Source organism: Brachycentrus maculatus, unplaced genomic scaffold (assembly GCF_059751285.1).
Source record: "Brachycentrus maculatus isolate JH-2025_06_01 unplaced genomic scaffold, ASM5975128v1 h1tg000696l, whole genome shotgun sequence".
Taxonomy (NCBI): Eukaryota; Metazoa; Arthropoda; class Insecta; order Trichoptera; family Brachycentridae; genus Brachycentrus; species Brachycentrus maculatus.
In genome coordinates, this window is record NW_028281428.1 from 798,384 (window position 1) to 811,522 (window position 13,139).

Sequence of the window (13,139 nt, forward strand, 5' to 3'; positions counted from 1 at the left end):
TTCAGCTCCTAATATGTCGAGCAGCCCATGTCCTCGTATAAGTCGCTTAGGTATTGGCGGCGTGGGCGTCCTATGGATTTATGCCCTCGATCGTCTCCTCTATTATTATGTGCAGGAAATCCTCTTGTCTCAACACGTGACCGATCCATTCGCGAGTAGGTGCTTTCTTTCTTCAATTAATCGTTTAACTAATTCTATTCTTATAATGTAGTTATTCCATTTGCATAAAATTTTCTTTTATTTGTTCCGCTATATTTTATCTAACAATTAAATATTGACAACTTTAAATCGACTCCTTGTTTATAAAACTGATTTTGTGAAGGGACAAAATAAATACATTTGAAAATAATAACATCTTTGAAATTTTATATCTTTATTGAAACACACAACTTTAATAAAAAAACATAAACATGCAGAATGATTATACTTAACATTAAAATTGAACATTTAAAAATGATTTTTTTCAGACAGACTTTAAAACGGATTGTACTGGGATATCATAAAATGTAATAAAGGACGAATTTGGAAAAAACATTTCAATTTTAAAATCCCATTTGATTCAATTTCAAAACTTAATAAATAACATGGTGATGACTCGTAGACGTGACGGACATTCAATCTAAAACTATTTTTTCAAAATATTTCTTTCATTTCATTCCACAACAATGTTACAAATATGCATAAAAAAATAACCTTTGGCTTCACTTACAAATATGTTTTATAATAAAAAGTAAATTAAACAAAACAGTTTGTATAAATTTTGGTGTAAGTATATAATTACGATCAACGTTAAAAACTGTTTAGTACTTTTAAAAATTTTCTAACCCTTATCCGCACCCCAATAGTGCATAGGGCACTGCATCATATAAACACAGTGTTACTTGATCATTAACACACAAAGGAAAGGTGTTCAGCCCTCTGCTTCAGGTACCAGGGTAATATTGAATAAATATTAAAATGAAAAAATCACATGTATTTATTTGACCCCTCCTGGGAATCAAACCCGGGACCTCCAGAACGGTAGCCGAGCGTGCTGACCATTACACAACGGAGGCGGACTTTTTTAAATATCCAATTAAAATCTAAAATATTACTTAAGTTCAAATGTCAGGTGAAATTAGATATTTAAATAATTTCTAAGCTACCAATAACTTAATAACATGTAACACATTCCAATAATTATAAAATAAATAAATACAATAACGACAGCCAATTCATAAAACTTAATATCAATACAATGTAAAAAAGAAAGTGTTTTATTTCTTACAAATACATATTCACTAAATAATTTATTTGCCAATTAATTTTTGAAAGACTTACCTTAAAAACTAAACAAATTTGTACTAATGACAAAAAAATACAAGCAATTAACAAATACATTCATAATTTCTGTACCAATCGTTTGATTATTATGGATTTTTATTATATTAACTACTAAAAGCGGACAAGTCGGCTTTTCGCTACCAACCGTAAACGACCAAACACCGATTAGTCGGTTTTTCTACCCTACGTACTGGAAAAAATCAATTTACACGTTAAAGACAAAAATATTGTCTTTAACGTGTAACTTGATGACAAATAATTATGCAAATTTATTTTTAAAATTTTTAGTTCCTAGTAAATATCCTTCTTCAATGAAAAGTTAAAATTTGAAATCGATATATTGATGTACATAATTGTGAGAAATATTTTCAGTACCGATTGACGACGTTTTAATACATTTATTTTTTGTATATCATTATCATCCTATTATTATTATTATTATCCATGTCTTTATAAGCGCCCTTGAGGTAGTATTTTACGAAAATGGCGCTGTACAAATTATCCAAGTTATTATTATTATTATTATTACGTAGGGTAGAAAACCGACTAATCGGTGTTTGGTCGTTTACAGTTGGCAGCGAAAAACCGATTAGTCGGCTTTTGTTAGTTAATGTGTTTGTATACTTTTAATAAAAATACTTGTAACAATAAAAAAGGTGCATTAGATTTTTTTAAATAAAAATTAATATTAACGATTGAGATCTCTTAAAGGTGTCAGGGGCTTGTCAGCTGGTTTGGGGCTGCTCATAAATTTGGGGGACTTTCCCATAGGACTTGTGATATTTTCTTTCCCCCGAGGAGTGGACATGCTAAGTTTCTGTTTTCTCGATGAGATGGGTGATCTCGGTCCAGTGAAATCGGCCATATCCTTTTTCAGCTTCTTAATAATGGATTCTTGTTTCTGTATTGTGAAGGTCAACTTTTCTTTTTCCTGAAACATAATGTTATCATGTGATTTCTATTTTATAAGCAAAGGTTAAACAGAGTTGAAAAATAAAATAAAAACGTAACATTTATTCTTTGTTTTAAATGTAAAATCAAACACTGATTTTTTTAAATCTAAGTTTTAAAAAATCGGTGTTTGATTTAACATTTAATATATAAATTAAAATGGAGTTCTACAAATTAAACGCCAAATCTATGAATGCGTAACATTTATCACATATTATTATTACATATTCAGGGGGAAAAATGGAATCCATATAAATAAAAATGTAAACATTCAATAGTTCTCAAATCTAAATTCTCCCTATAGTTATTCCCCAATCGCTTCGAAATTTTGACACAATGTTGCATTTGCAAATGTGCCTCCTTTTATGTAACTGTGATACTAAAAAACGTATTTGATTTTTTAACCGCAATGGCAGTGTCATCCGTTGAACGTAACAGAAACACACGCAATAATAAAAATTGCTCATGGTGGGCAACGCGCTTCTTGACACCGCTGTCACTTGCATTTTCAATGTTTTTGATTGCATTATTTCATAGTTTAAAAAAAATATTTTCATAGTTTCACAAGGATTGTGAAATCAAACATATTAGAAACATATGCTTTCTTTTCCACTAAACTAGACTGAGCCACAGCAAAGCGTAGGCCGGGTACAGCTATAATTGATGCGCATATTTGTTTAATTAACCTTGTGTTGGGACGGTGTGCACATTTTTGTGTATTTCGGTTATCTTCAACTTTATTTACAAAAAAAACCACATCTTAAATATCTAATTTATTGTCTTGCTCCGATAGGTGTCACTATAATAAATTTTAAAAATATCGATTCTATTCTTAAAATAATCATTAATCTTACTTCTTTCAATGCTGAATTTTCCGATTTTAAATCCACTACATGTTTGATTTTCTGCATATTATTCTGATGTCCCAAGAGATTAGTGTATTTTAGTGTCATGTCTTGTAAATCCGCCTCTAGATTTTTACATTGCACTCGAAGTAATTCCTCATCGCATATTTCCAAGTGGGCCTCAAATTCCAATACCTACGCATACAACAAAGAGATTATGAGAAATCGCAAAATTAGTCATTAAAAAATAAAAAATATTTATATTTTTTTCTGGATTATGTACCTTTTTTTGTAGAGATGAGATTGTTTCATTTAGTTGTTTAGTTTCCTCGGATTTGTGAAGGTTATCGATTTGGATTTTCAAATAATCACACATAGTTTGCAGTTCCGTATATTTGTACGAGATCTCGGAGTTTTCCAGTTCTAACTTGCAGTTTAAGTCTTTAGAATGATGTAGTTCATTTTGTAAAGCTGTGATTTCATCATTATTGGTGTTTAATATATTAATACTTTCATTCAATTTAGTGATTTCCTTGTCTTTTTCTTTGATAATGAATTCTGTAGCTTCGATGAAGTGAGCTACTTTCCCCAGACGTTCCTCCAAGCAGAGTGTCTCCCCGCGGCTTAAACATAATTGTTTATCGAATTCATTGAGTTTTCGGTCCTTTTCCTCCATTAAATATCTGAATTCATCTATTAAAACTTGCAATTCTCTTTTTTCTTGATCCAAAGCGGCGAGAGTTCCGTGGAGGCGATCATTCTCGGTCGCCAGTTCGTTCAGTTCCTGATCTTTATTTTCCATTTGGCATTCCGCATCGAACATGATATTCTGGCAATCCTTAATCGTTTCGTACGCTTTGTCACAATTTGATTTCATATTTTCAAACTTGTTACGCTCCGAGACCAATTTATTTTCCAATTCTTTCACCTGCTTCAAGGCGTGTTGTTTGAACATACTGATGTCCATTTCCAGTTCGCCTTTTACTTTTTCGATATCTCCGACAAACTCGGCTTCCATCGTGGCTAATGTTTCTTTAAATTGAGTATTATTTTCCAGAATAGTTTTATGACTTTCGTCCAAAATAGTTTTAGAGCTTATGATGGAAAGTAAAAGCTCGTTATATTCCGATTTGAAGTTCTTAAATTCATTTTTGACTCGATCTAGTTCATCTTCCGCGGCATTTTTAGCAGTATTAAGATTGTCAATGTCCGTTTTGAGTTTTTCTACATCTTCATCGGAATGCCGCAATCTCATGCCCAATACGTCGACAGTCTTGCGGGTAGATTCTAAAGTAAGAGAGAATTTATTTTTTTCTTTGTTAATCATGTCTTTTTCCATTATTATATGTTCAATTTCATTGATATATTGTAATTTATTTTCGTTTAATTTATTTTCACTGATCTGTAGTTTGGCATGTACTTCTCTCAGTTGATTTTCCTTGGAAGAGATGGTGGATTCTAGGGATATAATCTTATTGGAGAGTTCCTTCACATTTTCATAGATAGCGCTGTGGCTCTTCTTGAACTCTTCAATTTGAATTTCCGATTTCATAATTTCATTTTCGGTCAGTTCCTGATATTTCCGAATATCGTTTAACATCTTCTGACGTTCTTGTTTTAGGACAGTTTCGTTATAGGCCGTCATTTCTTGGAAACGTTCTTCAAACTGAATATCGCAGATTTTAAGTTTTTCAGCAGAATCCTCTTCGATGTGCTTAATTTGAGCGGCGAAGTCCTCGTTCATGTCTGATAATTTGCTCTCGTATTCCAGTGTCACCGTATTGAGGACAGAACGATGTTGTTGCTTGAGTGTATCGATAGTATTTTTGTAACGATTTTCAATCGACGCAAGTTCTTCTTCGTGTTTGGACTTAAGGGCGTCAGTTTCCATTTTATATTCGTGGCGAATACTTTCATTGGCTTCTAGAGCCAAGGAATGGTGACTTTTAACCAGAGCTAAATCTTCCTTCAACTCGTTACAGTTGCATCTTAAATTATTTTTGTTAGTTTCATCGATCTGCACTTTGTATGTCGTTATCTCAGCAGATAAATGTTCTACAAGATCCTTCAGTTCCTTCAATTGTTGTTCATATTCTGAAATAGTTTCATTCTTGTTCCTGTAATAATAAACACTGTTAGAATGTAAATACGAGCTAAAAATGCAAATACAATTAAATCATATTCTAAAAAAATATACAAACCTGATTTCTACGTTTTTAGAGTTAAGAATATCTTTTGTAAAGCTATCCGTGGAAATTGATCTAATAGGACCAAATTTCAATGCAGGTTGCTTTTTTGATGTAGAATTATTACCAGGAATTCGTTTCACAGCTTTTGGCTAAAATAAAATATAAAACAAGCAACTGTAATAAAGAGACGGAAGCTATTGGGAATATGGTGCAATTATGTATTTTGTTGTTGTTGCATAAATTGTGTTTCCATCCCCTCCTTCAGTTTCTAAATCTAGCAACACTTATTCATTTATCTCTCTACACGTCCAAATTCACATGTAAGTTTTTATTTTTATTTCTATGAATACTTCAGGAATTAATCATTATTAATAACAAGTCAATTCATTACCGTGCGAAATATTGTTGACTTGTCGCTGTGTACAGATTCGCTATCGGATTTAACGGATTCAGTGGATGTGATTTCTACAAAACGATCTACTTTAGGAATCACTCCTCCAATCGGTTTTACCAAATCTTTCGGATTATACACCGCATCAGCACCGCAACCCACTGGAAATAATACAATAATGATTCAGGAACACATTCTAAAAATATGAAATAGTTACGAAAAGACATCAAAATTTATATTACCCGCTATTAGTTATAATAAACAGACTGGTTATAACAATTTTACAACGGATATATGCTTGCCTGTTATGCATAACAGGCAAGAGTCTTCGAGATAGATTGAGAAATGCCAAGATCAGGGAAATATGCGAAATCGAAGATGTCGTTAGGTGGGGAAGGCAACGAAGAAAACAATGGTATGCGCATGTGAGGAGAATGGAACCATCCAGACTCCCCCACATCGCATTGTACGGCCAAACCCATGGTAGACGACTCCCGGGCAGACCACCAAAGAGATGGGCCGATAGCTGGGAATCGACGTCGCAGGAGGCTAATCCCTCTTAAAAACAGGCCGTAAGGCCTACAATAAGAAGAAGAAGAAGAGAAGATATATGCTTGCATATGTATATAAATGAATCAAAACCTTTAAAAGATATGTATAATGCTTGTTTATAGGTGGGGACTGACCTCCACATTTCGTCGTAGCGTAACATTCGCGGCGGGCATCCGACTTCGGATGGAGTACTCGGAATGAGCGGCGAGCCGCTCGGCTCGCTGTGCTGACTATACGAATGCTCGCATTGTAACGTGTTACGTTATGACCAAATGACTAAAATGGTCAGTCCCCACCTTAAGATTAAAATACTTTCCATGAAGATGGAAAATAGATATGCTAGTCGTAATTCCAAAATGTGGAAGGACATATTTTTGAGATTAAATAATCTAAATAGATCGAGAAGGAAACCCGCTGCTCCTCTTATTAAAATGAGAAATTGTGATATTAAAAATATTGACTTTTTAAAAAAAAATTACAGGTCATGGAGAATTTCGGGAATACCTCTTCCGTTTTAAAATAAGATAAAACCCTACTTGTGAATGTGATGACATCATCAGAAGATGTCCTTCATTTAGAGTGGGTATGTCCAATTTTTTAAAAAGAAAGATTTAAATTGGAAACAGAAGGTGCAAAAGGGTATTCAGATGGTAAAAATTGTTGAAGCAATAGGACGTAAAGATTTATGGGATTTAATGGAGTCATAAAATGATTAAGGAAACAGTTATTTTTATATCACTTGAGTTTATTAATGTCCGCCTTCGTAGTGTAATGGTCAGCACGCTCAGCTACCGTTCTGGAGGTCCCGGTTTCGATTCCCAGGGGGTCAAATAAATATTGAGTGTTTTTTTCACTCCGGACTGGTACCTGAAGCGGTGGGCTGATCACCTTTCATTCACGTGTTTACGATCAAGATAACACTGCGTTTGTATGATGCAGTGCCCTATGCACCATTGGGGTGAGGATAAGGGTTTGAATGAATGAAGTTTAGCTTCCGAAACTAGTATCATTAATAAACTCAAGTGGTATAAAACAAGTGTTTCCTTAATCATTTTAACGTGTCTTACCACAAAGTAAATGCCAATAAAATAAATAAAATAATGGTGTCATATTTAGGAAATATGACAGACGTATAAGACAAATAAATGAGCTATGTGACAAATCTTGATTGGTATGAGAATTCGAATCCATTGTGTCTATTGTATTGTTGTATCTTTTGTATCGTTTTTATGGATCATCTTAAATAACTTATTATGAACTATCTGTAACTTTAATAATATTATGAATTATTTCACATCCACTATCATTTTTAAGATATATAAACTAAATATGGTATAAATCCTTGTACATAATAGGCAAGATGAATTTTCTAAGGCAACTAATAAATATTTAAAAAATACCTGCTTGGGTGTTGAATCTCTTTGATTTTGAAAACATTTTACTGGATTTTTATAACGCAAAAATCCCTAATTTACTTAAAATAATTGGGCTACACTAATCCTAACACATAAGCTAGCTAAACTAAACCCGTGAATTTTCGCGCAATATCTTCTATCGTCTAACGGTTTCATAGATAAATCTCAACGAACTATTTGAATTGCGTAACGGTTATAACCATAGACTATAAGTCTGTCATCACATTTAGTAGGTATAAGCCAGTGTTCAGCCAACGTTTCTTACTGGCTATTTCTTTCGGATTTTTAAATTATTATTTCTAAATCGGTATAAAGTATTATTACTCAGGTGGAATACTAACCGGGGTTCCGTTCCGAGAGACACTCGAAAAGAATCGGAGTGAAATGAACTAAAATAAAATAGACATTATAGGGTTAGGGTCAAGCCTATATACATAAAATAAATTGTAAATGTATTTAATAAATGAAATTTAAATTCGTTTACAAAATTAACAATCTCTAGATAAAATGAATGAATTTGAAAAAAAATCTACTTCACCAGTTCGTTGGTACGAAATAAAATTCTCACACTTTTTTGAAAAAAAACATCCAATTTAATTTGCTTTTATTGTTGCTTCCTTTCTTGCAAAATCACAGAACTCATCTGTCAAGCTTTATGAAGTAGAAAAGATATCTGTCAGATCGGCCATTTTTAGTGTCGATTTTTTTCAGCCTCTTTGGAAATTTGTTTTGGTCAGTGTAAAAATATGTAGGTACCTATAAAAAAACTAAATACCTACCAATTCATTTCTAAAAAAATGTTTCTGTTGTCTATGACTCCTACTTAGCTATTGATTGGTTGATTTAAAGATTAAACGTCAAACGAACATCTAATATCGTTTTGACATGGCCATGTAGTAACATCGCATGACATTTGGCTGATCAATCAGAACGTTTTTGAAGGGTGAAAAGCCATAATTTAAAAAGAAGAAGTCGTCTATTCGCATATTGTGCATTGTTCTTATTGATAATATCGCTGAATATGAGTATTTCTCCTTGTGCGCGGATGTCTAAGCGGCAAGAGGCAATGCTGGTCGAATTCGCCGAGCAAAATCGGGACTTGGTGCTCGCCAGCATTGTCTCACGTTCCTGTGCACCGAGAGCTTCCAAAGAGAAGTGGGATGTCATAACGCGGGCTCTCAATGATGGTGTAGGGCCAACAAAATCAGCGCGGGAGTGGAAAGCTGTAAGCTTCCATTTCACTTTAAATATGTATTTATTATGAATTGTATAAAAATATTATAAAATGTTACCGGATGTTCAAAATTGCTCGTTGCAGCAGTAAGAAACAATTTAATACTTATTACGTTTCGGAAAACCTGGCACAATGTATGTTAAATACTTGAATGCGGCCGGGTCAAGAGTCGTAATAATCGTCGGGTATGTATGAGGAGATGCATGAATGTAGAAGAGGCGAAGAATGTTTGGAAAGACAGAGTGGTGTGGCGTTTGATTCTCTCTGCCTACCCCTGCGGATAAACGGCGTGATGGTTAGTTAGTTACGTTTCGTTATAAATTTGTCTCTGCTTCTACGGTTTGTTCACTAATGCTGGATTTGCTACGCTTAGAAATTACGTATATTTTAAGGAGATTTTTATTAAAATAGATGAAGATGTTTGTCTTCAATATTCCCATCCCAATAGACATCTTTATTTATGTTGAGAGTACAATAAAAATCTTCATACAAATAAGTCTTTTTGAATCAAAACCAGCATTTGTGAACAAAAAATTAAATATTGACACTATATTGACAATAAAAATAACTGGTCTGAATAAAAATTACAGTATAAATGAAAATCATCTTTTCAGGTATTTCCTAGTAAGTAAAATAATTTGTAAAGAAATGAACTTATAAATTATAACCATAGACGGCATCTGTGTAATTTTGTCTGGAATAAATGTGTTTGGTCACTTATGACTTATGCATAACTTCCTGGAATTTGAGAGATGTGGTTGTGGTTCACCATCAGGGCTAGAATGGTGTATAAAAGGGTCACTGCCAAATTTCTATATTCCCGCCGTAGTACAGGCTTCATCTTTGTGAGATAACAATAAAAATCTTAAAGTTATCTTGCTAGGAAGACCATAAAATAGTTCGGAAAATTCATTGTCATGTTTAATGTAGTTGCATATAAAGTAGAACTTCTTTAATCCAGTGTTCCTCAAACTTTTTCTATTCAAGGTACACCTACCAAATTAAGAAATTTCAGAGGTGTATATTTACCATATTAGTAATAAGTAATATATTTAGCATATTATGTTTTATGCGAAATGTGAGCCTACTTAACTGAGAACAGGCAATCAAAATTTGGAGCAATTGTGTTATTTTCACAAAACTAGACTTTTTTCCGCGGCACAAGAAATAATCACCACGGTACACCAGTGTGCCGCGGCACAAAGTTTGTGGAACAATGCTCTAATCCGTCACCTTTGGGACTGGGGTATGGTCGAAAAGGTTGGATTATCAGAAAATACAGAAAAATACAGATTTGCAGTAAAATAAACAATCTCTCAAATCAAAAATGATAATGTAATATTCTCTACATCACAGGTTCCCAAACTTTTTTAGTCTGGCACCCCCCTATCAAAGTTTCTCGTCAAAGGGGAAAATAAAATGACCAGAATGTCCCATCATAGAAAGAGGGAAGAAATAAAAATATATATCTTACTTCTTAGTACTTCTATCTGTCTCTTTGGGCTTCTTATGCCATGTAAAAGTCTTCTAGAACGCCCACAAGGGGGCGATCATCACCCAATTTGAGAAATACTCCTCTTTATTGAAAATCATACATACATATATTTAAAATTAAAGGTAGCCTATAGTAAAAAAAAACTACTTTGAAAAAAGTCGGCTATGGATTTTTGTTGATGGTCAAATGTACCAGAGTAGCAGACTAGCTAAAGGCTGATGAGAAGGGATTCTACTGTACATATATCAATTTATTGTGGATAAGTAAAATTATTCCTAAAACGTAGCAAGTTTCAAGGGTTGACAAATTTATAAAATTTTCGTATTGATTTCAGGCACTTTGGCATTTTAAAGCAAATGTTGAGCAAAAGGCCAGGGAGGCATTGTACGCGGGTGGTGGTGCCGGTGCACCGACGCGGCCGGCCCTGACTGGCTCCGAAGAGCGGCTCCTGGCGCTGCTGGATCCCTGTGTCGTCTCGGGACTTCCGGCCTTACTAGAACCGGGATTCTCAAAAACAAATGTAACATTGCTTTGTAATTAAATGATTTCTGATTATCGCACATATCTTTAAAAAATCTGATAATAATGTATGATTGCCTCATTCTATACAGTGTCATTTCTACTTGTTTTATCCCTACCCGTATTTTACAATATTTACAGAAACTTCTTAAAGTGGCATACTTATACGGTGTCTTGGAGAATGGATTGATTTGATAATAAAAGTTGTGTGTTGAACCCGTAGATGCCCTCCGTAGTTCCACCGCCCGTGAGCCATCAGGATCCCGCTGTATCCGGAGCCGGTGAGGTGGACGAACCCGACTCTCCGCCTCTCCGCCCCGTCCCTCCGCCGTCATCCACATCGGAGAACGATGCCAGTCGCAAGAAGGTGGCTGCCATAAACGACATCATCACCCACCACTCCGCTCTGGTCAAGAAACAAATTCGAAGCAACGAGGCGCTCGTGCGCTCACTGAGTGAAGTGGCCAGGTCTAATTGCTCGGTGGCCACGGCCATTAACAGTCTAGTAACCAAACAGATTAGCAGCGGTGAGATTTCTAATGTTCTAAGCGAAGTGGCCCTGACCAACACGAGGTTGGCAGATGCCATCAATAATTTTACGGCGGTTCTACAAAATGGTCATAATCCCGCTGCTCTGAAATTAAATTCTGTTAAGGAAGAGTCAAATAAATAATATCTGTTTATTTAAAAATATATATATTATTCTTTTCTATACATCTCAGTCTAAATTTAAGCCTTTATTTATTATATTGTTTTTTAACATCATTGTTATAATGTGTATTTCAGCTCTTTAGGCCAAGCCATATTCGGCTGAAATATGCAGTTATATGTTAATAAGTACTTACAATACTTTCATTATATAATAGAACATGAATAACTATAAACATCAAACCCGGTGTCTAACCAATCCCTGATTATACAATACTTTGTCTCTACCAATGAGAGCAACCAGCTATGGACACTGTTCTTAAATACATAAGAATTTGTTATTTTAATAGTTAAAAGTAGCAAGACAATATTTTTTGGGCAAGGACCCGGTCACTGGTCAAATAAAATAAATGTGGCAAAATCTATATAGTTGTTATTTTAGTATATAAAGGAAAATAAAGTTTTTCAATAAATTGAGCACAAAATAACAGTTCAAATATGAAATAATTGAAATACTTTTGTTGTGTATTTAATTTATATGTATTCATTTCATCACTAGAATTTTTGTTTCATCGCAGTATCAGACAGTCTGGGTGACTTTATTTATTTGTCATTGTACATGTGTAAGTTTTTAAATTTTTATAAATATCTTTATATAGTTACTAGTCATTATAAATTCATTTTAAGTAAATAATAATAATGCATTAATAAATTAAACTTGCTTCCAAGAATTTTTGTTTCAATTCTATTTAGTATAATTTCTTGTTTATCAATTATTTATTATTATAAATTATTTATTTATTATAATGTTTTTTGTTTCTCAAAAATCTATTTTTTCACCCAATTGAAAAAAAAACATGAAGAATTGTTTCTCACTACTAAAAAAATTTTATTCTCTTTGAATACCGCATCTGTTGACCGAAGAAAAGAAAGAAGCTAGAGTCTATTGATGTCAAAAAAACTCCTGACTGTTTCAACGCAGAAATCTCTAAAAATGTGTACAGCATCTTCAGTGATGATGGTAAATTTTAAATTTACTCATGAACCCAAAAATAAACTTTTGATAGTCTTTTGGGTATTCCAAGTTTATAATATTAATTCGTTCTCGAAGTTTGTCCAAAAAGACGGTAGCGACATTAGTCTCAAAAGTAGGTTATGTACCAACAATTCCTGTGCAAAATTGAAGAATTGTTTATGCCGATTGGGAAACAATAATCTGTTTGCTGGAAGTCATCTAAGAGTTTCTAAAAACCAACAAAGAAACATCCTCCACCAAGAAAATGCAAGTTGGCATACAGCTCGCAAGACAATTGAATTTTAGAATAACTTTTAGAAACGTCAAATAATAAATTTTGGAAACGTCAAATTGCTGGGCCATTCTCTGTAGTCCCGACCTAAACCCAAACGAAGTCTCAACATTTTTTTTACCTCTTCCCGAATATTAAGAATGGGCAGCATGGTCAAAAGTTGCAGTCGCCAGAAGAAACAGTCAACGTCTTCATAAACGCAATTTCGACTGTATCACTACAAGTGAAACAACTGGTTCCAGAATTGATTCGACCAAATCCAGAAATACG

General features: G+C 33.8%; 2 protein-coding genes across 2 annotated transcripts; one reads left to right on the plus strand and one right to left on the minus strand.

Annotated features, from left to right (window-relative positions):
- Positions 1-1,937: 1,937 nt before the first annotated feature.
- LOC148300544 (uncharacterized) lies at positions 1,938-7,815 on the minus strand. Its single transcript, XM_088274625.1, has 6 exons — positions 7,652-7,815; positions 5,700-5,860; positions 5,321-5,457; positions 3,403-5,236; positions 3,129-3,314; positions 1,938-2,254 (listed from the first exon to the last, which is right to left on the minus strand). Exons 1-6 carry the CDS (start codon positions 7,686-7,688, stop codon positions 2,012-2,014), a joined length of 2,598 nt encoding a protein of 865 aa, XP_088130751.1. The 5' UTR covers positions 7,689-7,815; the 3' UTR covers positions 1,938-2,011.
- Positions 7,816-8,499: 684 nt separating this feature from the next.
- On the plus strand, positions 8,500-12,285 carry LOC148300545 (uncharacterized). Its single transcript, XM_088274647.1, has 3 exons — positions 8,500-8,891; positions 10,730-10,915; positions 11,138-12,285. The coding sequence occupies exons 1-3, from the start codon at positions 8,688-8,690 to the stop codon at positions 11,585-11,587; spliced, it is 840 nt and encodes a 279-aa protein (XP_088130773.1). The 5' UTR covers positions 8,500-8,687; the 3' UTR covers positions 11,588-12,285.
- Positions 12,286-13,139: the final 854 nt, after the last annotated feature.

Coding starts and splice junctions, on each gene's coding strand:
- LOC148300544 (XM_088274625.1), bottom strand. CDS start 7,688: ATGTTTTCAAAATCAAAGAGATTCAACACCCAAGCAG. Junction 5,237..5,320: donor TCTAAAAACGTAGAAATCAG/GTTTGTATATTT, acceptor TTATTATTACAG/GAACAAGAATGAAACTATTT. Junction 3,315..3,402: donor TCTCATCTCTACAAAAAAAG/GTACATAATCCA, acceptor TTGTATGCGTAG/GTATTGGAATTTGAGGCCCA.
- LOC148300545 (XM_088274647.1), top strand. CDS start 8,688: ATGAGTATTTCTCCTTGTGCGCGGATGTCTAAGCGGCAAGAGGCAATG. Junction 8,892..10,729: donor CAGCGCGGGAGTGGAAAGCT/GTAAGCTTCCAT, acceptor TATTGATTTCAG/GCACTTTGGCATTTTAAAGC. Junction 10,916..11,137: donor CGGGATTCTCAAAAACAAAT/GTAACATTGCTT, acceptor TTGAACCCGTAG/ATGCCCTCCGTAGTTCCACC.